Raw genomic sequence first — 24,116 nt, 5'->3', positions numbered from 1 at the left:
CGAGGACAGCCGTATTTTCGAAGCCAATTTTCGCGAAAACGTACCGCGGTACGAATAACTTTTGTCCCGCGATTTTCGATGAATTTTTCGATACGGAATTCACTCCCGTCTGTGCAGCTCATCGCGGGACGCTCTGTGCAACGAGTTACCGTTCTCTGAATATAAATAGTGTAATATTCAACAAACCGAAGAAAAAAATGGCACGACAGAGATAAAAAGTAGAGGGTCGTAATGAAGAGAGTAGCGGAACGGCGCGGAGGAAAAGAAGTACTATGAAACAGTGGGAGAGAACTGCAAATGAAGAATACAAAGAAACCGGAGGAAACGAAAGGACGGCGGAGGGACGAAAGTGAAAGAAGAAAAGGGCGTAGGAGGGGAATAAAAAAGGCGGAAGGAAAATGAAAAGAACGATGACGGGCAAGTCCGCGAGAAGAGAACCGAGAAGATCGATAAAGAGAACGAATAAGCGCGGAGAGGGTGTTGGACGCAGATAGCGGCAGATCAGCGCGGAGAAAAGTTCCGTAATTTACCAAATGCCAGTCCACCGCACCATGCAAATTCCTCGCCGTCGGAAACTCAACCGAGATTCGAAAACTTACTTCCGACGATGAAGGCTAATCTCGACGGGCCGCGTCGAAGGAAACGGGGCGAAAGAGCTTACATATTCGGGACACTCGCTCTAAATTTCCCGGCGAACAGAGGACCTCTCCTCTGTCGTCGATTATTCAAAATTACGAATTCTGATCGAACAGTCTACGCCGTATCTAGAAAGTTAATGTCGCCCAGACCTCGCTCGGTCAGGAAGGGCTGCAAGGCGGCCAGCCCCGACGCGGGGGCGGCAAAGGACGATCCAAAGGTAAATGTTGATTGATCCATTTTTCACCCTCCCCTCAAACGTTTGCGAACCGACGTCAAACAAATCCGACGTTCGCGACGCGATTCTTTCCTCGCGAAACATAAATTAAACCCCCTGCATCGTGAATCTAGCAAACTCGAACTGAATCCCCCCTCTGAATGATTATATGAACATTTTTCAGAAATACATACATACGTACAAAATGTGAGACTATTTGTGTATAATAGACAATAATTAGTATCTGTATCTTGGAATAGAAAAGCTCCAGGCGAGAGAAGACGAGTAAATTATTATTCCATTGTCTGTTTTAACGAACGATATACACGCTAGAATAATATAAAATGTGAAAGTTTGAGTCAAATATCGAATAATATAATTATTTAAAATATTATAACAAGAAAGAAAGTGTGGATGGTAATCGATTTTTGAAATAACGAGAATTGCTCGTGTACAACGTATTTTCAATCGGAGTGTGGTCGAAACCAATCGAACGAAAATCGAATTGAATATTGAAAATTATCCATTGTTTAAAGTTAAATTGACGACTAGTGACTGTATCTTGACAGCAATTAATGAATGTTGATTTAAACGTTTGTTTGCGCAGCGTTTACATTCGCTCGCGATTGTGAACAATTTTCAGTTTCTGTTTTATTTCATTACTTCGACGCCGATGAAGTGTATTTATTTTCAGCGTACTCTGTAACTACGTTTAGACATCGCTTGGAAAAAATAACGAATTTGAAAATTGTGTAATTTGAAAAAATACCCGCGAAACAATTTAATAGAAATCATTTTCTAGCTTAAAATCTCAGGATTCAAAGGCTGCGGTGCGATTTCCCCGGGGATGTTTCTCCGACCAGTGGCACTACTTCCCAAGCGCGTCGTGTCAAATTGTTAAAAATTTCTCAACTTTGAGGTTACGCAAGCAGTTGAAAAATATTATTTTTCTTGACTTTTATCAAGGGAGCGTTTCACTTTAGAGTCTCAGCTTCAATTCTATCCTCTTTTTTTTAACGAGACTACCACTCTCACCCAAACTTATGATAATTTTAAGGAGACTTTTAAAAGTATGGAACACAGAAATGTCAATGTTTATTGCAATCGTAAGGTTAGTATAGAAATACTTACAGGTACTATAATTATTGGATATTATGGGATATATTCAAAGCGACATTCATATATCAACAACCATTTATTAGTAATCACGCCTCGCTGTAGCGGTTGTTAGGACGCTGTCTATTGTTTTTAAACATATACGTATCTAGATTCTGGATATTCCTGAATCTTATACATCCACAGGTACAATAACGCCTATTTTACATTAGTCGTTTCAGTTTTGTATTGTATTTATAGGATATCCAACAATAATAATAATAAAAATATTTAAAACGCATATGAGACGCTATCAGATGTATCGCATTGTTTCAAAATAAATTTTGGACATTGTGAAGTGATAAATATTTAAGATCTATTTTACACCTTGTAAAGGAAGAAATCTATGTATCATTTTTGGAGAACGAGACATTTTATTCGGGAAAATATGAATAATTTTACGTTGAAATTTTCTGACGAATTTTTCTCACACGACTAATAGGTTTCGTAGTAGAATTTTTCAAAAAGGTTACTTTCTCTGTATTAGTCTACCTTGTATAGTGCAGAAAGTGAACAGTTACATGTGTGTGTAATAGAGAGCTTATAACGGAGAGTCAAAGGACCCTCCCATTTAACGCTCAGACACGGCAATTGTCCCTCAACATCCATCAACGTCAGTAGTATTGTAATTACCATTGCTCATTAGACGATACCGCTAAATTACAGTTGATAAATCTAATATCTACCATTCAATAAATCTTAAATTAAATATTCGTCTGTCATGGCCATTACTAGTCACTCACGATATAATACAATTTTGGCATTCGACGAAATAAATCGTTTAGAAAATGAAACTTTGCGTAAGAAACGTTTCATCATTTGTCCGTGCGTCGTTTTATATCATTCTAAATGTTTTGATAAAAATACTTTGGCGCATTCTGAACATTGTTTTACAGAAAAGCTTTCTCATTTTGTCAGAAATATTTACCGTACGTATGCGAAAATTGCCAGCGGTTTTGATGCGTTCTTGCAACGGTACGAGAAATATTTTGTGTCTCGGTTAATTGTGAAGTATATACTTTTAAAATTTTTACATGTTATGTTGCATACTGTCCCTCGTATGAAAAAAAATACACATCAAACCTTACAGAAAAAGATGTATCGTTTTAAAAAATATTTCGTGCGCACGCGGAACAATAATTATTTTTAATATACATTACTCTATAGAAACATTTAACTGTGCGAACACATTAAATTATTTTATCAGCGCGAAAAGAATTCCTTTTCACCGTTTATTGTGAGTAATTTAAAAGGATCGGGATAGCACATCCAGCACTTTTCGCGAATGCATAGAGCAGCGCGATCACGCTCCACGGCGCTCAAAAAGATAATGATTGATCATAAAATTTTGTGCTATCTCATGAATTAATCGTTAACTGATTGAAACAGTTTCCGTATTAAAGTTTTCCCCTAATTGAAAAGCAGCGTTAACCGCTTAACGTTCACTTTCTTCAAGGTTGGTAATAACACAATAAAAAAAAAATAGTGTTTACTTTTTTCCCCAGTTTTACTTGTTTATTTTTGCCTGGTTTAACCGGGGCTAGCAGAAAAAATGCAATATGCATGTATCCGAGCATGCTCAGGTTGGGGGATTAAACGGTTAAAGTTATTAAAAAATTCAACGAGTACTTTAAAAATAATAAGTAAACTTTCACCAAAGTATCATATGAATGTATTAAAATATCATCAACGGACGTTTATTTATCTTTTTCCTGCAGCTAACGCGAAATTGTATCTAAAAATTGTTCGGTTGCGTGTAACATTGCAAAATTCTGGAAAACGTCAATTAAAAATTGCGTACCTCGCAACGAAAGCATTTATAACATGATTTTTTGGAAATGAAATTGAAAAACTATTCTGTTTCATAACAATTTTTAACACAAAAACGGAATTGAAACAAAATTAGAAAAAAAATGTCTGCAAAAATAACGCCAACGCAGGCAACTGGTAATAGCCATCACTCGATAAATCCGTTTTCGTCTTTCGAGATTCATAAAAGACTTTTATAAAGCAATTTTTGATTTTTCGTTAATATGTCCATTCAGACCTTGCTCCCTCTGATGTCAATTTTAATGAAAGGCTTCTTCTCCAATGAGCTCCCTTGTACAAAACAATGACATATTTCATAGTACGTCACATTGATCCTTAAATCTCGTTGCATGATGAATATTATGTCGAATGGATTTCGATCTTCGTTTCCGAACATTGCTGACTAATTTTTATTCAATAACTTTAATTATTCGGCGTATCTAAAAATTTCAGAACGCTTCAAAGAATTTGAATAAAATGTAAAGTGGTTCGTTCGAAATGTGACGTAAAGAATTATTCGAAATTCGTTTAGTCTCGCAATTTTATTTCCCGATGGCACACGTAACGCTTCGTTTCGAGTGTTGCCCGCATTCGTGTATTTATATCATTGTCACGGATAAAAAGAAAATGGCCAGTACCAAAATATTTTGGTGCAAGCGACTTTTATAAATAAAACATATTCGAAATAAGAATTTTAATTCTCGATGATCGATATTTACAGCCAGTTCACGATGGCGCGTCCCACTGTGGGGCCATTGCACGCCAAACGCGGTAAAAAAGTGGTTTTATACAAACATACACACAATGAAATAATGATTCACTAATCGTTAATGGGACGCATGAGCCATGATTTAGAGTGATTTTTTTTATCATTTGTCGATTTTCGACTACATGATTTTCAAATGTTCAATCTTAAAATCATCCAAAATTATAATCATCGTTTATTGTTGCTTTGATTCTTCAAAGTAAATGATGAGTAATTGAATTAAATTTACTTAGTACGGATTTAAATTACACCAAAGTACACTTTTATATCTCCAACATTTTTTGAGTTATAACTAATTGAACATGTTCAGTTTTCATTTTATTTTTTAATTATGAATGCAGTGTGATGCAGTGTTCATCTTAGTTGCTTTTTGTAGAGTGAAGCCTTACCTTTTTTTTTAAAAAAATATTAGCTGCTACTAGCTGCTACTGTTTCGGCGCGTGTGAGCGTCGGCGATTACGGGCATTGTTATTGTTGTATAGAACATGAAGAAAAATGGCGAAATTCAAATATATACATATATGTATATCTGTACCTATCTGCTTTACTTGGAAATTCCATTATTTTAACACTAAATATACTATGATTATAATTTTTGATGATTTTAGGATTGAACATTTGAAAATCATGTAGATGTATCAAAAATCGACAAATGATCAAAAAAATCACACTAAATCATGGCCCATGTGTCTCATTAACGATTATTTGTATAAAACCACTTTTTACAGCATTTGGCATGCAATGGCCCCACTGTGTGTCCTTCGAAGTGCAGTATTGCAACCGTCGGACCAGATATTCGATCTTAAAACGAGGAATTACTGTATTATCGTAATATTTGCGCAAATCCCCCCTCCGTGAAAAATAGCGTCGAGCGTCGAAACAGGCGCAAACACTCGGTCCGCGTTAATAGCCGATAATTTAAAGCAAACGGCGCGCGTAGCCCGTTTACACGCGCCATTTTTTCCGCTTCGTCAGCGACACGCTGTTTTTTCGGGCCGCGGTTGTTTCGCCGACGGAAATATACGTCGCAGCGGGTCTCTCTGCGACGCAAACGCGATTCAAAAGTGGGGGAACCGGGCGAGTTAAGGGACGAATATCGTTAGATCTGGCGAAAAGGTAGAGTTAATCTACGACGCGGTGATAACGGTACAGCGTAAAAAGAATCCGAGCATTTTTCACGAATAATTACAACTCGGCCGACGGAGATGAAAGAGGTGTAAAATTTCGCCGAGGTACAAAAGATTGCGGATCGCTTGAAAGGGCGCGACGAACAACGGGTACGAAAGAGGAAGAGGATGAAAAAATAAAGGGGTGTCCGGGCGACGACAATGAAAGTGAAGAAGAAAGTTTAAAGGAATGGGGTTGCCAGACTCGGTTTCCTTTTTTTTTTTCTCTCCACCTCTATTTTTCTTTCCTCTCTACTCTCTTTTTTTTCGTGACCGTGGACCTAATGGGACACCCGCGCTCTTGTCAGTCGGATTAACATCGGCCGTCGGGTCCGCCGTTGTTTCCATGGAAGGTCGACGCGGATGTTTATCTTGCGGATAAGAACATTTTCGGGGCGGCGTAGGATCGGACGAGTTAACAACGCGGAATATACAGAATTATCTCGGGGACAAAAGACGGCGCAGCCGGGGAGAAAAATTTTTCCACGGCGGTTGAAAAGTGAAAAAAAAAAAAATAAAAAAGTAAAAAAAAAAACCCGCTGCCCCCCGAGTTCGCAAACGGAGCGCGGGCGCATTGTACTCCCTTTCCGCGGCGTTCGTTTAAATACGATGACGATGTTTGAAATAAAATTGTCGGCGACGAGCAATTAACGCGCTTCTACGTTTCGCGGTGTAACGAGTGGAATGTAATACAACGTTGCATATTTCATTCTCGCGAGAATACGCGTCAGCGTTGCTTTACGGAAGACGTTTTAAAATACGTTTCGCCGAGCAAAGGGTAGAAAAAAAAAATGAAAAAAATAAAGAGGAGAGAGAGAGAAAAAAAGGAACGAACAGGGAGAGAAAGGGAAGTACTTCTTTCGCGAGGAAATATGAGCCCGTAGCAGTTCGGTCTCCTGAGAATAAGGTTAACGCCGTAAAGGACACACAATTTGTCTGCGACAAAAAAAGGAAATCCGGGCTTACGGGAGAGAAACTGGGTAAAGAGAAGCGCTCGAAACGCTGAACTCGAGTAATATTTGTCATAATTAAACCAGGGACTAAATAAACCTCCGACAGGGAAGGGTGGGGTAGTGATATCAGCCCGCGGGAGCGAAGTCTCTCTGTTTGCTTTTGAGAAAAACCTTTCAGCGTAACCCGACTGGCGCAGACAGCAAGAGAAGGAACCCGACCGCGAGATATCAGATCAATGGAAAACTTCTGTCGTTTCTCTCGTATGCTCTTTGCGGTATTCCGACCCGAACAAAATAATAGATTCCTTATAAATAAAACGAAATTCCGTCTGTTTATCCGTTTGTAGTCCGTCCCGCGATCCAAACAAAATTCTTACCGCGAGCCCGGGGTCACAAAGCACGCGAGGTTGCGCTCACCGGTTGCACTCACGGCGAAAACCCACGGAACGCAACTTGTTGCAAATTAAATTTAGAAGCTACCTTGTCGTATGAAAATTTTCGATGGGGTCGACATCAACCGAGATATCGATCGGAACTCGAGAGTTAGAATTTATTTGCGTCGTAGAAGGGTTTAAATAATTTTTTGCGCTCGAACAATATTGCGAAAACAATTGTTTTATGATATAACGTCCGTTGTTTATTTATTGTTCGATCGAAAATATTTGGTGACTGCGTCCGCGAGATTCCAGCGACCATCGAATTTATTATAAACGCGAACGCTTCGCAACGATCGGCGCAGACGATTGCGCCAGGTCGGAAGAATACAGATGACAAATAACTTCTCAACGCAAATCAGGAAGCTTTTCCCCGAGTCGCGATTGCTTCGAGCGTTGTCATCGCAGAAAGCAATCCTTCCCCGGTTAACGTCTGTTAATCCCTTATCCAAGCGGTGTTTCTTTTATCCTCGAGCGTGGCGCTTGGGTTTTCCAATTGTTCTTGGTTTTTGTCATTGTCGCCTGACTCCAGTATCGACGATACAAGCGATTTTACTCGGGAAGAAACAAATCGAAAATAAAGAGTAAAAGTTTTTCGTTCGAGGGTGCGTTTTCGAGATGATTGAATTTCAGAATTGGGGCTCCACGGCAAGTAGAAACAGCGGGTAGTGAACAGACATGGTTGAGCAAATTTTCAAATTGAATCGTCTCGATTTTAGATTTGTTTTTTCACGCAGAGTATATGCAACCCTTCTCGGTTGCGCCATTGGCATTGCAACAGTCTGTATAAATTAATTCCCTTCGAGAAATCTCAATATTTTGAAGACCCTTAATGTTTATCTCGCGGTATCGTTTAAAAAGTAAAGTAAATTTGCACCATTGTTTTGATAAAAGAAATAATGCTAACAAAAGAGTCTGGAAATATATTTCACGGAATGGATATAAAATTCTAGCACTACAAGCCTATTAAACGCAAGCGAAAGACGCCTACGGTTGTTGCGGACCAGTCTGCGAAAGACATACTTCTCCGGCACATAATGTGTTAAGAGTTCATAATGAACCCGTTTGTCCCGCTGTACACGGAGCATAACTGTTTTTTATGCAGCTCTGGCTTTGCTGCTGTCAGTGTTGAAATTTCCGGTACACAATGGTCCGTCCGTCCTTGGTATATTACTGTACACCGTTCATTTTTCATCTCCAGTAATTAATCAACCAAAAACTGACTCGTTATTACGACGATTAAAAAGAAACAGATTCTCAGTCGATTAACCTTATTATTGCCGACAAATCCTACGATTCCAAAAATCTTACGGTTCTCCGATGCTTTCTAAGACCCCTACCTCGTTAAAATATAATTATTCTTCGGAAATATTCGTAGGAATAAACGTTCTCACGATACGATATTTTATAATTAAAGCTGCACACGATACATTAACGAAGATCCCATAAAAACTCAGTGTTATTTTATTCTTTCCCATTTTCCATAATACTACATTTTCATCCTCTTCCAGTACCTTGCCGCATCATCTCGTTCATCTCGCGTTCAAAGTAGATTATAAATTTTGATTAAGTCGGGTCAAGTTGTAAAACAGCCCTGTCCGTCGAACTTCGCCCCTCTGGATCGCTCCTAGGCATATAATACAATCTTTCTCATACGTTTGTCACGTTTCTGTCCTTCGATACGACGAACAAAGGAACGAAACGAAAAATAAATAAATAAAACGAACGGTTCACAAGATTCGATTAAAGGTTTGCCCCTTTGTCGCGAGCAAATCAGATATCGCACGCGTCAAAGCGACAGATTGTTCCAATGGACTGAATGGAATAAAAAAAAAAAAAAAAAAAAAAAAAAAAAAAAAAAAAATTGAACCCGTTTCCGCGTGTGATTGCCGATAAAAGGGCGAAAGAACTAGGTCCGACTTTTATTACAGCGAAATTAATTCGAATTCTATTCCCCAGAAAGACTGGCCATTAATCACGGCCGACTTAAACGTACGTACCGCCGAATTCTAATCGATGAAGATCAATTAATTCCGTTAGCGGGGCATCTAATTCCGTCGGCCAATCCGGTTCTCGTTGAATAAGATTAACGTCGCGGGGAAACTCGGGAATCTACGACCGGGGAACACGCTAGCCGGGCAACCGGAAAAGAAAAACAAAAAAAAAAAAGAGAAAAGAAAAAATGCAATAATCGTAAGCGACCCGAAAGACGACAGAGGGAAAATAACAGAAGCAAAGCGAACGGTAATCACGAGAGACGAAAGAGAACGGAAGAAGGAGGAAGCGACAGAGCGGTACGACGGAAATAGGTCGAAACAATCCTGAGGAGCTGGGTTCATTACGCTTCCCCCGCGAAGGTCGCTCGCCAGATAATCAGAATGATAAAAACAACGCGAACGTACCAGTCACTCTGACGGAGACGCGCGACGTTTTCAGAAAAATAGAATTTGTACGGTTCTCTGCTACCCAATCGCGATCCCGAGCTTCTTTAATGCAAATATAAGGGGGTATTCTTATTTGACGGATCAACGATATCGATTTCCTCTTACGAAAATTTCTCCTACCAAAATGCTACATTACAAAGAACCAGCCCCGCCCGCGTGGGTGGTATTTTCTTGGGCGAGTCGTTAGTCCGGCATTAACATAGATTTATATTACCTCAAACACGAGTACTTATTATTTGATTGCACGATTTATAGAAATAGGATCTATTTGTGGCAGAGATGGTGAATAAGCGAACTTCCTTGAATCTTGCTATTTTCAATTTGAATTCGATGATAAGAATTTTGAATTAATTATATGCTTCCCTAGTTAATGTTTTAAGCTTCACCTATTTAGTTGTACATATTCCCAAAAACATATATTCCTTTGCAGAGAAATAATTCGTCAAAGAAATGTATCAAATGAAAAGTTTCGATAAAGAAACGAGCAGAAATAACATAGTGTTGGTTTGTTTTTAGTATGGGCGTAGCTATGGACGAAACGACAAAGAAAAATAGTAAAACTTTACAAAAAAAAATAGAGAAACAATTTTTTCAGTGAAAATTGTGCAATTCCAGATAGCATGCTGGTGTGTTTTCGACCACTAAGGTACACACGTTTTATACGCGTGACAAATATTGTAGAGATTGGTTTATTATTGCCAGAATTGTTAGAAACACCATTTAGGGAAAATTAGTTTCGAGGAAAATAACGTTAAAGTACATCGTGATTCACTGCAGTTCCATTTATGCATGCAATTGTGTATATTGTAACAAAGTTGTTTATAAGTTAAATCTACGAACATGCGTTTTGCGTGCACCGAGTGTTATGATTGTTACCCGCACGAGGTTACATTGGAATTCCCATAACTTCTCTAACTGCTCGAGTTTCAATCTATTAATTTACAAACATAATTTTATCACCAATAACTTCAATGAAACGCGCATAAAGCGTGATTAATTTTCCTTAACGTTTACAGTGGAAAGCTCCTTCAAATGTCTGGCGAGCTTGGAGTCTTTAAGTTAAGTGATATTTAAGATTTTTTTCAGACAACTACCGAACATATTAATTTTAAATGTTAGGAGTACGTTCGACGCGTTAATTTTTGTTTTAAATTCCAAACGATTTGAATTAAAAAAAAAAATTTTTAAATTCGTTTAACGAATATGTAGTTTAATGTAACTTTGTTTTTACCTAATATGTACGTAAAATTTCAAGTCAATCGATTTATTGGTTTACAAAATACCGTGGCAACGAGCTTGAAAAATGTCATATCCAGAAAAATAGATTTAAAGTACAGTGTCGGGGCATATAAAAAATATTCAGCTCAATGTTCTGTAACATTAATATTTTTTTTTTATTTCATAATTCACTTCAACTCATTTCAAAATTCATACTTCTATAGTGTTGTTAATTTTTCGAATTCGTAATTCTCGCGACGTAACTAACGAGTACAGTTTTAGCCACCGAAATTAGGTGCCATCAAATAATAATTGGCTTATTTAAATGCGACGCATAATCACCTTCTAAGAAGGTTTAAAACATGTTCTTTAATGGAAACAGGTGGTTTCCCATAATATACGTTTCGTTCCAGACTACCAGAGAACTCTTTGATAAAGCTTGTCCAATAACTTTTGCCTTAGGCATGATTGCTGCTCGCCGTAATTGACACCCATATCATTTGCTTAATAAAACTTGCGGGAAACAAGTTTAAGCACTTAGCCATCTAGCGGTATTATGTAGAGCGGAGCTTCTCAAACTATGAATCGTGACCTCTCGAAGCGCTGGACGAAAATTCTGAAAAACTTGAAGCACGTTCCGTATAGCAAGCCAAACTTTTATTATGAAAACAAGAACAAAAATTCCTACAATAATAATTTAAATTCAGCATCATCGAATCAGAATTCGTACTGTAGGTTTTATAAGGAAATAATTTCGTCTTCTATCGAAGAAACGTCGCTAGCGATACAAAATTAAGAAGTTCCGGTCTAGACGTTTCGCGAATCTCATGAACCATTCAGCAAAATTCAATCGGTCCAAAATTAATAAGCGTGATAAAATTTTGATCGGCGAAATTAGCCGCCACCGAAGACTGACAAGCTCGATCGAATGCGAAGGCGAACGTCGAGGCGAGCTTGAAACGTCGTTCGTCGCGATGTTTCGAGAAAATATCAATCTTTTTTTCGTCGCAGGGGCAATCCCTTTAAGACGACTCGAAGAAGGAACGGTCAGGGTCCGCGAATAAACGAAAAGAGATTGCGAACGGGAAGCCACGAAAGCGTCCGGACGGTATTAAAAGCTCCGAGGGAACAGTAATCAGACGGCAAAATTAAGAATCGTAAACACCAACGGAGACGGAGCCAAAGCGAAAGCTGATTAAAAGTCCCCCGGTAAGAAGCGGGACTGGCCCGTCGATTCCGTGGGCTAATTAAACCACTCGATCGACCTACCGCAAGTTCACAAATCCTCGCTAGAAGACCAACCGGCCGGAAGACTCGCGCTGAAGACCAACAGGATGCTTTTGGGTCTGGTGAGGCTCGTTGGGAGCCTCGAGATACGAAGGTTAACGTCGTAAGGAGCGTAAAATTTGTACAGAGGACGGTCGAAAGACGTCGCGGGTTGAAAGAGCAAGAGGCGTACAAGACGCTAAAGCAACCCTAGGCATCAGCAGCAGCAGCAGCAGCAGCAACCGCGACGTCGGTGGTAGTAACACCGTGAGCAGCAGCAGCAGCAGCAGCAGCAGCAGAAGCAGAAGCAGCGTCGAGGGTGGTGGTGGTGACGACGACGACGACAACGACAACGACAACGACAACGACACCGACAACGGGGACAGAGGTAGTAGTAGGAACGGTAGTAGTAGTAATTCGTGGAAGAAGACCGAGACGGAGAAAGGGGTAAGAACTGAGGAGGACGGAGCGAGCGCGAGGCGGCCTGGAGGAAGGAGGAGGCTGACTGATCGGCAGAGTAGAGGAGAAAGAGCACGCCTGCGCGGAATCCCCGGGCGGGCGCGGGCAGTGCCACTGGAGGCCCGGCGGTTTCAGAGCTTCGCCCGGGACGACGAACCGCAGACGACCCGTACGCAAAACTCGGTCGTAGTTAGCCGCGTCGGAGGATCCCGTCGGTCGAAAGGGCCAGAAAACCACGCGACGCGTCCGCGCCCGTCGACGTTTACGTCGTGCAACTCGTCGTGATCGGGGAAAACGGACCTGGACTACGAGGCACCGGGGCGCACGCCGTGTAGGAGACGCGCACGTCGCGAGAAACGATCCGAGCACGTACACTCGCGGTGCACGGACCGTAACATATAGAGAGAGAGTTATCATCGCGGGGAGGATAATGTGACCAGTGACCGACACCGGAATCCCGAACGGGTGGTGTGTCCGATAAAACGTGCGCGACAGAGGGGCCAAAAGGGACACCCCGGGTGAGAGAGGTGCCTGCTATGCACGAGGTCTGGTAGCACGGGTGCCAAAAAGGAGGGTGAACAACGTGATGACGGAGGACCGGAAGTGAGAAGGTGCACCGTGCTGGTGCGCTATAGCTGTTCTCTGAGATGTCAGTGGACCCGTCGAAGGGAACCGCGTCGTCGTATCCGTCGTCGTCGTCCTCTACGTCATCGTTTCCTTCATCATGAGGAGATCCTCTTACGTGAACTACTACGTCTTGTGCCTCGTGTGCTGGATTCTCCTAGGCATCACCGGTAAGAGAGCATATGTCGCCGCACGCCGCGTGCTGGCCTCGAGTCTCGTGGATCGTCGATCGATCCGTAGCAAAAGTGTATACGGAGGCGTACATACTGGCGGTGGCGAACAAAGGATGCTGGTTTTGTCGATGACCGCGCGAGAGATCGCGTACCCCGGGTCCACGACCCCCGTCGACTGTCGACTTGCTTTCCTACGGTTTGTTGGAAACGGGGGACGGGGTGGGGGGAGGGGGTGAAGATGCTAGTGACGTGACAAAGGGGTGGGAGGATGGGGTGGAGGGGAAACGGAGGCTGTGGATACTTGTACTGCGGATGGATCGATCAGATTTTGGGGTGTAACTATACGTGCGTGTAAATTTGCACGCGTGCGAGTCCCCGCGGATAACCGCGCCGCGACGCATGAAATTCGGCAGCTGATCGCGCGACGGTTCCGCCGCTGTTCGATCGTCACGAGGATCCAGATTACGCGAGTGGAGGGAAAAAGGAGGACTGGCGGAAGATATTTCACCGACCGGGTATGAGGGGGTGGTGGATACTGTCTTCGGTCCCCCCGGTCCAGGGCCGTATCCGACGGTGTTGGCCTTGTTTGTCGCGCCGTTGGTATTGTATTTTACCCCCGTTCTCCGATTCGTCGGTTCTTTTCTCGTCGGCTGTCCTCGTCGGGTCACCGTGTCGACTCGATGATTCCGTCATCGGGGGGACAGAAGAGGGGGGGGGGCGGCGAACGCAGAAGGGTAGCGTGTTCCCTCGTCTTCGTTCTGACGTCGTTCAGGGACGTGTCTATCGATTTCATCTTTCGCGGCTGTTTCGCCGATGATAAACCGTTAGCTTTTTCGGACTCGCTTCGGATAGTGGATCCCCTTTCGAACGCCGCGATAAAGCACCCGGTTATCGCGATCTCGCGGCTCCTTTCGACGACGGACTTCGAACTCAATTACGTCAGCTGAAACGACCCCTCGTTGCTACTTAGTTTTACTGCCCCGTCGTTTATGGTGGTTCGCGGCTATCAAAAGTATGGAGATAGCGACCGCGATACCCGCGAAATTACCTGGATCTTCCTAGAACGAAGCATCAATTTCGCTTATATAACCCTCGTGGAAATACTTGTTGGTTGCACTGTGAGCGTGGGCAATTACTCTTTCCCCGTTCGTGAAACTTTCTGCTGATTCAATCGAGGGTGCATTAAGTCACGGATCAGCTACCTACGGCATGGTTTATCTCAATGATCTCCCAGGATACCGTTCCCTTTCCGTAGGGGGGCCCCGTATAGCGCCCTTATCCCTCCAATAATTTCTCCTTTCCCCCTTCACGGTCTCAGGACTCTCATCAAAGTAGCTTGTAAAATGGGTTCATTAAGTTCGTCTGGTTCCAACGCGGCGAGAGGCACCCGGAAAAACGTTTCGCCGCGCAAAGTAGACATCGACGCGTTGTCAATCGTGTCGTTCATTATCCGTGTCAGTCGCTTTGTAAAGACAGCCCATTCGTCGGCTACCAAGCCCGCTGTTATCGAGCGTTTCCGAACGGGAGACGGTAAAATACACACGGGAGCCTGCCAAACCGCGAACTAAACGACACTCGTAGAACTTTCGACGGAGCGCAAACCGATGCCATTAGCGCAGCTAACGTGCGCTCGGTAATTTTGTTAAATAATTTACCGAATCCTGGCCCGCCTGATTCTGGCCGAAACCTGTCCCCCGTTCGCCCTTCCCGCCGCCCCCGCAGGACACACTCTTAATTGATATCAACTACGCGGCCGGCCGCGCATTCGGATCCGCAACGCGAAAACAATTTCTCCATCGACGCGATGCATTATGCACTTTACAGCCGTAACATAATCGCGGCGCTGCCCGCTGATTATACCACACGGTGATTAACCAACCGACGTAATTATAACGGAATGGAGATTTCGGGGCTCCAGCGACCACCACTTACGGAAAATCGTTTCCCCGGATGAGGGGGCTAGCTGCTCGTCTGACGTCTATCGCGCCCTAATTGTTAACGATATCCGTTTCTCCAATGGCTGCTTTGGAAGCAATTGTTTCTCACCTTCGATACTATTGTCACAGTGATTTTGTTGATTTATTATAATATTAGCATTTTTTAAACACTGGTGCGTAGGACGGATTCGGCAATCGCTTCGTCGGATGAGGGGCGTAGCTGCGTCTCTTCGATGGCTGCTTTGGAAACAATTGTTTCTCGCCTTCGATGTCATCCTCACAGTGATTTCGTTGATTTATTATAACGTTAGCATTTTCTAAACACTGGTGTATAGGGTAGATTCGAATCGTCTGTATCGTTCTAGAAGGTTCTCTAGAGATTACTCGGTAGGTGTTGCAGTGACTCGTGCTATTAATTTCTTCTTTCATCTTGATTCCCAGCAATATTACGATTAAAAATTTTAAAAGCTGTGCATATTTTTTTACACTAGGTGCAAATTATAATGTTTGTGATTCCCTTCTGACAACGAGAAATTTATGTTGAGATCGTCTTATGCCACAGCAATTATCGCATCATTAGAAATATATCGATAAATTAGGAAACGCGAGAATACCGTGACGTTCGACCGTTAAAGCGAGTAATTGCATTTAGAAGCTACTATTGAACGAGTAATTGACAACGTGTCGATCAGAGGAACATTTAAGTTTGCGCGACCCTGTGATCGACACTCCTCAAAGTTAGAATCGAATCTCTTACGTTGGATCGTCACGAGGAACGACGAGTGAAAGGATTAATCAGTGACTTAAATATACTACCATAAACTTTTCTTGACATCGGATTAAAGCAACATGGCCGCAAAATTACTGGCATCTTTGGTGCGACTTTATTACGCTTCGAGTGTGACTGGAAAATATCGTGCACCTCTTCCTATATATTTATATTTAAACTGACCGAATTATTTCTATTTAGACTGAAAATGATTCTTCAAGATTCGAAATCGTATATAATTCGAGCAAGGCATGAATCAGTGAGTACTCGTCGCTTTGTAATTCCACGGTTGGCATAGATTCACGGCCCAAACTATTTTCAACAAAAATGTCTTCGAGTTTATTGTCAGTGTTCCAAATCTCTGTCGGTTTCTATACTAGAACGCTTTTATTTGTCACGATGTTTTTAGACATACATACGTTACTTTACCGCCTCCTAAATGCCCGCGATAGGATTAAGGTCTGTTGGGTTCCCCGACCAGCCGAGAATTGTGGTTTTATTGTCGCTTAAGAACTGCGTGACTTTACGTGATTTGTGGCGCGTCGCGAAATCATGCATAAATGTGTACACGCCATTTGGAAACCCTCTGCGGTCTGTGGTATTAATTGGGTTCCTAAAACGTTGATGTATCGGTCTTGTCGCATTATTTCTTGTACAATGTACGATCCCCCTGTGACCTCGTGATTCATAACACTCGGAACCATAATGATCTATGAATGTTTAACACTTATCGTTGCGAAAGTTAACTTGCCCGACGAAATTTGAAAGGGAAATTTGTCCTGAAAACATACGTTAATTACTACACGGAATGATAAAGTATGATTTCACAACGCCGATCGTTGTGTTATTGCAAATGTTATTAGATATCAAGAAAGGGGTATAATCTGTAATTATATATGGTAGGGACGATAAGAACGAGAGTTATGAATCTTTTCTCGCCCGTCCGGAGGTAAGAATTCGTTTAAATTTATTCGAGGTAAGCCGTAAGACCATAAGTCGACGTTTGACAGAAAACGATCTTCTTTCTCATATCGGAATGAAAAAACCATTGATATCCGAAAAGAATCGGAAGTCTCGATTAGAATTCGCTACGTAACTACGCAGATTGGAGATCGTAGGATAATAATTCTATGGGACGACGAAAGTCAATTCAATTTATTTAAACTTGAGGGCTTGAATCAACCCTTTTTATATTCTCTCTGTTTCGTGCGTGCAATGATATAATTCCGTAGGAACTTAATAAACATCTCCACACCGTTAAAAAATATCTAACAACGTGTCTGAAATAAAAGGATTAGTTAAAAACACGTTCTCTTAAATAAATCTTGCGGAATCGTCCTCGTCGTCTCTGAAAATATTATTGCGCGGAACGTAGCGGAAGTGTCGCAGCACGGTGATAATTATTCTCCTGATCCCGGTCGATTAAACGAAAATGGCGCGATATCTATGAAACCGTCGCGGAATCTCAGAAGCGCGCGATGGAAGTAGTCGAACGTAAATGTTTGATGAACTGGTAAGACAGAAAATCGCGTTAGTCCCGCAAGGGACGCGAAGAAAAGCGATCTTCGTTCGTCGGTGGGTGTCTGAAAATCCAGATTTATGTCTGAGTTTAGTGCCCGATGACGTCGTAAAATTACATCGAACGCTCGTACGTGTCGTTCTAATAAAGCGGGGGGAGGAAAAGAGCGCCCCCGCCGAGGCTCAACTTTCCGCATCGACCGACGCCCGGGTGTCTCCAAGGAAATATACGTCAGAAATCCTCTTTTTGTTTCCGAGAAATTTATCTCCACTTTCACCCGCCTCTCCACGGTATTTCGCGATTTACTTTTTTAAAATCCCCGTTGCTTACGGTCGATTTCATCCGATTACGCAATCCGCCGGTACGCGTTTCTGATTACATGTAATTATCTCAGTTAATATTCCATACGCGCGTCGGTTTCTCTTGCGCTCGAACGCACGATACGCCTATTAACGATAATCAGGAAAGCTTCACATACACGAGGGGAACAAGGGGATCGAGATAGGGGGGGGGGCAAGAAGCATATTTTGATTACGTAGCAATTAACCAGTAACTTTATTAATTCGTGATTAGTTTAAATCTAATTCCACTCTATCTCGTCTTAGGGTTCTGTAAATTAGGTTACGTTTCTGCTTTGTTCCGCTTACGCTGACGTTATGAGTCCAGCAGACGCGTAAAATTATATTGATATTTCTACAACTTTTTCCGCTAGTACTCTGACGATATATTTTGATCATTAATCTCGCCGGGCGTGTAATTTGGACAAAGTTTTCAGTGTGTTGCATAGTTTCGTCACTGTAAATCTATACGTAGCGCGAGTAGGAATATTTATTGCATAGTAGAAGTATCGCGAACTCTGAACGTCATGTATACGTACATACGTTATCATCGGACACGATTAATTGAAAATGATCGCGCGTTGTGTTTCTTGAATCGTGCGAACAGCACCGCATGTTAGGTTAAAATAATTAAACGGGCACGATTGATAACGAGGAAAAACGTGGATCGCTAAAGCCCTCAGGGACGTATTACTCGTTTATAATTCCGAGGACAATATATGTCTTACAGGATAGATATATAGATAGATGGATTTATTGGCCAGGGACGTCGCCCCTTAAGGACGTAAAATAATAACGAGCCACCGCAGTAGGGTAGCGTACACGGTGACAGCGGTAATAAGAACTTAATAAATTAACCTCGATAGAAAGCGCAGGATAAATACTACCCAGATAACGGTTACGACGTCAATAATATTTATCGCGATGAATCGTGAGGAGGGGAATTATTGTTAGAATAAAACTTGAAACGTTCGACTAAAATAAATAAAATTTAAAATAGCCTGCTATTTATAGTTCAGGATTACATGGAACGTTTCATGAAACATAGGCGTAACTTCAGAGGCGTATTCAGCGTACGAAAGTGATAAAAAAGTTTATGGAAACGTTTGTCCTGCCTGGCCTTGTTTCCGAGTTACAGATGTTTTTCTGTCCAAGTAGTTGTTCGCCTGTCCCCACAGAAAGCGTAGTTAGAAATTATCGACAGATACTGCTTTTATCGTTCGAACGAATTCAACCGTTTCATGGAACACCGTGCGCGTATACGTATTTGTATACTCCTTGTCGTTGCATCGCGTCACATTATTGTTGTTATAAATATCATTAGTATCAATATTATCGTTATAATGGCTTTATTGCACAAGTACAACAAAGTGTACATATTATATCGGAGTTATCGCACAATACGTAAAGGCGAGCTTCGGACAAAGGCAGCTAACCTAACCCTGGATCTTGTTCGATGGAAACTAATAGCTAATACCAGTAGCACAGGCGATAACAGGGCTAATTCCGATAGTGATAAACAACTACTATCATCCTGTTGTTTTATACAAGACATTGTTGCAGGTAGATAGATTTTTAAAATCGATTTCCACAAAAATATAGCTGCGCGCGAAACAAACTTCCCGCGTCGTTTCGACTTATTTTAAAACGACGATCGAGAAAGAACGACTTCCAAATATTATTTCTATTATTACATGAAGGAGGAACAATATATGTGTAGTGTGAAAAGGGTGAAACGGAACGTGCATAAGAGGCAGGGTGCAACTAAAGTGCTGTTACAAAACCTACCCCAACATCAGTTTAAAGCCGGTTCTTATAAAAATGGCTCACCATTAGCGACTAATATTCTACCATATATTTATAACGTGAGAATATTAATTTTTGCATTCCATCTCGCTGAAATAATTCGCTTGGGGCGTCAGTCTGGAGCGGATGTTGGTAAAGTATTTTCGGAGAGAGCATTAATTGAGAATATAGAAGTGATATTGGTGTACCTCTAAATATCAATTATGAAATAACCGCACCACGAGCCATTGGTACCATTTCTGTCCTCAACGTTTTCCATTTAAAATAATGAATCTAACCTCGCGGCACAGATTGGACGACAGCGAACTCCAATTCAACCTAGACCCATAATAAAATTACTTTTGTGCGCACTCAGAAAGCGAGTTTCGAATCCAATTTTTACGTAACATTTACATTATTTCATTTCTTCGAGATAAAACAGTTTTATAGCGCGGGGGGAAAGAATAACTCGATTATCGATATGAATTTTTACCGAATTTTTGCAGTTACGTTATTTGTTTGTTATCGTATCGCGCAACTGGAGCAACCGTAATGAAACTTGGAGCTTTATAAGATAGATCGACTTAAAATATAAGCTATATCGTGAAATTCTTTCTCAGTAGGAGAGTTTTGGGGTCGTGTGCCAGCCGTCAAATTTATGATATTTCGCTTGCCATAACTTTTACAGTAAAAACACGCGTAACAAAAGTTGTTGCAAATAAAATTTGGAAACCTTACTATTTTATGCAGATTTTTAATGGAATTGATAGTAACGGGGATATCGACCCACCCTTCTTCCTCTTAACATCCTCGGTCGACGAGTAGCAGCGACACTTTGTTTGCTTGCATCCCAGAGAATGAAACGAGATACGTAGAAACAATTCTTGCACTTTTTATTCGATAAAACGTTTAAAATATTCCTTTCCGCTACGTGTACATGAATTATGCAAACTTTTCAATTTCCAAAGCGACCCCAGTAAGTTGAAATAAACGTTCGATCTCGAAACTCCAATTACTTTACGAATAATTTAATGAAAATATCCAAAAGTGCGTGGAAAATTTGACGAATTTTTCGCACCTCGTAATTACTCAATCGATCCATCGTATTTCGATAACGGTTTATATTACTCGATGCCAATAAATTTTGAAACATTTTGCGTTAAACGAGAAAATGAAATAAGCAATATTTGATATTTTAATTTAACGATTAAATATTTATTTAATATTGTCGAGATCGGTCGACGTTTCGATGTGAATTTTGAGGTAATTCGTGTAAAATATAAATCAATTTGTACGAAAAGAATTTTCTGGCTAGCAGCGTTTTCCAGTAAAATAAAAATTATTCGATCATTTGGTTACTTTTCCATTATCTTTCGACGTCGAGCAGGACATGATCTATTTTGGGGGCCCGCCAGACCCCACGCGCGTCTACTTAGGGGCGATGTATTTTTACACGCGAAAAGATGTCCAACGTGTACTGATCTAGGATTAATCACGGAACGCTTCAGCCCCTTTCTGTTTACCTTCGTGCGACGACTCCCTGTCCCTGAAATTTACGAACGATATCTCACGCTGAAATCGGCCATAAATACCGCATTACATCGGCGACCCGTCTGCTCCCTTTTACGCCCTTTCTCGCCGACTCGTTCTCCTCGTGCTCGTCGAGCGATAATCTGGGCGTGAAACACGATTCCCGGGAACGTCGCGGACAATAATTTATTTGCTTTCATTTATTTATGTAGCGTCTGCATCGCGACGAAACAGCAGCAAACAACACAAAATACTGCGAACGACTGAAACCGTCTGACGATCGACCCTTAAATTCGTGAGCCTGGTTTGAAAACAAAATGGATGTCGCTGGTAAGTGCACGAAGAAAGAGCGGGAAGAAGAGTTATGAGAAATAGGGCAGAATGAAACTACGAGCGGCGCGTTTAAAAGAAGCAAAAGAATCCGAAGAACGCACGTCGTGAGGGCTGGAGTTAAAATAGTTGGACGACGCGTCGGACAATAAAAGTTGGAATTTAGAAGCGAGATAGAAGAAATGTAGACGAAACTTAGCGATCGTTGTATGCGAAGACGCATTGGATGAAAGGAAATTAAATAAGTATATATGTATGTATAAGTATTCCAGAATGAAGGATCTTGTAAACGAGACAGAGTGATGGATCGTCGAGTGGAGAATCTATCTGTCACGAATTCAGCCAGAACGGAATGTATAAAATTCGTCTCGTAATATAATGATCAAACGATTACGAACCGTTGATAACTCGAAATTTAAACCTCATATTATACAATACTTAAATTATGACATTAAGTTATGTTACATTAAATTTAAAGAATACAGTTTTTGAAAAAGGTGAGAATACTTGAACAGGCTGGTACTTTCGATTCCGCGATTAGTAAATCTATACTTAAGGGAATATAGTATAGGTTGATTTTCTGGAGTTGTCTTACTAATTTAGATCGTTGAGAGTAAATCGAACGTCGAGGCGAGACGTCGAATGAAAGTTTGGGCTGCAAGGAGAGTCGAATCACTCGCAACAGTTAAGGAAGACAAGTTACGTAGGAGAGAGAGTGGGAGCCAACAACCAACAATGAGGATTTGGGGGGATTAGGTTGCAAACCATGTAAATTGCACGAGCGCGGAAGCATACGAAGGTGATATTCAATCTCACACTTAGCAGATTCTGCGCAGTTAGGATCAAAAGCCTTAATCAACCGAGTGTCGTTGGTGTTGCGCGTGCACCTGGTAGTTATTACACGCGTGCGGCAAATTGCTTGCATGGATGTTAAATGAAAGACCAAGAACGGATCAACGAAGGCCATCCCGCGTGACCAGCTTAATAATAGAACGAGGATTCAACGCGATCGAGGAGAATCTATCGAGCCGAGAAAATCCGAAGTTGTATAATTTTGTAATCAACGAGTGGTCACGATCGTTCCGCGTAAAAAGGCTTTGGCGAGGTCCGAAGAAATAGTACAAAAGCACAGAAAACAATTAAATTGCGAAAAACGGAACTTTGGTTCATATCCACTCGTAGAAACGAAGGTTCTAAGATTTCGAGAAAATCGTTCGTTAATTATTCAGAAAGTGAGAGAGGCTGAGTCGACAAAATTGTTAGCGAGAAAAGGATCAGAGGAGTTACGAAAGTCAGCGGGAGAATGGAAGTTTCGAAACAGTTTAGGGAAATAACGGAAACGAAAACTTGCGGAAGAATACCCGGTTCTCAGATGCGAACAATTTCTCAGTTGCTTACAATAATTCCAGACGTTGATCCCGGATCGTTTACATCTGAACAGCGAGATAAAGCAACTGGTAGATCCCTGCAGGTTTTACCGTTCCCTGATATTACGAAGATAGAGAAATATTAAAAATGCGAGTTATTAAGTCCATGAAAACTATCGGGTGGTAATAGAACGTGTTCTTCGCAACTTGTTCTTGTTTGGGTAATATTAATACTTAGACTAGAGTTGGGAGCGTGGTTCGAAAACTATTGGAAAAGTTACACCTAACTTGTCGCTGGTTCTACAGGGAAGAACCACGCAACTCCGCCATCTTAAATAGTTCTTAAATCGACTGTTGTATAGAAAATTTATCGACGTAAAAAAGTTGGATCGTATCGCGGGAAACGTGCAACGAACGCAACCCTTTTTGCTACTACCTTATAGAAATACGAAGATAATTTTTCATCCCTTGTTTCGGTTCGACAAAAATTCTTGCAAATGGATCGTCCAATTGCTAATAAAGCTTATAGAGATACAAAGGTAATTTTTCATCTCTCGTTTCGGTTCGACAAAAATTCTTGCAAATCGTCCAGTGGCTAATAAAGCAAAAAGTACAGATTTCGCGAGGGCAACGAATATGAGGACAAAACGACGTTTATTTAATCCCGGATGGAATAATTCGCGAGAATGAAAAACGCGAGGATGGCAGACGCAGCCACGGTGACGTCTGATTATGCTCGTTTCGTGGCGAGGTCGGGGGCGTCGACGTTAGCGCTCGATATTTTGCATCCCTCAAGGATCCTTTTGTCCGGAAGATCGAGTGTCCTGGGAGAGAGGGCTTTGATTGGTCGCGCACGTCCCCGGTGCACGCGATACCGGGTCGGCGCACACTGATTGCCAATCCAATTCGCGCCGTCTGAACGGAAACGCGTTGGCAAATCGATTCATCGAGCGTGGAACGATTGGCCGAGATACGGCTAAAAGGATATCGGCTCAGGGCCGGGAATTAGCGGGATACGATCGACTGGAAGCGTTTGTTAATCGACGGTAGACGCGACACCGTCTCGTCTTTCTGCCGATTCCTTGCGATTCTTGGGAAACGAGGCGAGTAAGCGTGAATCGCGAGCACCCCCTTGCTTTTCGCGTTAATTCATCGCTAACCAAACGCAGATTGTGCGCTTCACGTTCGAACCAATAGAGTTTTTTCCAATAAGAGCGACAG

General features: G+C 41.7%; 1 protein-coding gene across 1 annotated transcript in view; it reads left to right on the top strand.

Moving 5' to 3' along the window:
• Nucleotides 1-12,678: 12,678 nt before the first annotated feature.
• Nucleotides 12,679-24,116, top strand: part of LOC122400477 (zwei Ig domain protein zig-8-like) — a 40,941-nt gene continuing 29,503 nt past the window's right edge. Inside the window, exon 1 of the mRNA XM_043401971.1 lies at nt 12,679-13,317. Within this exon, the coding sequence (XP_043257906.1) occupies nt 13,248-13,317 (70 nt within the window). The 5' untranslated portion in view covers nt 12,679-13,247. The remainder of the gene's footprint in view (nt 13,318-24,116) is intronic.

Source organism: Colletes gigas, unplaced genomic scaffold, assembly GCF_013123115.1.
Source record: "Colletes gigas isolate AHSC1104 unplaced genomic scaffold, ASM1312311v1 Colletes_gigas_Sc00018, whole genome shotgun sequence".
NCBI lineage: Eukaryota > Metazoa > Arthropoda > Insecta > Hymenoptera > Colletidae > Colletes > Colletes gigas.
Note: the sequence above shows the minus strand (reverse complement) of the source record. Positions and strands in the feature narration are given on the sequence as shown.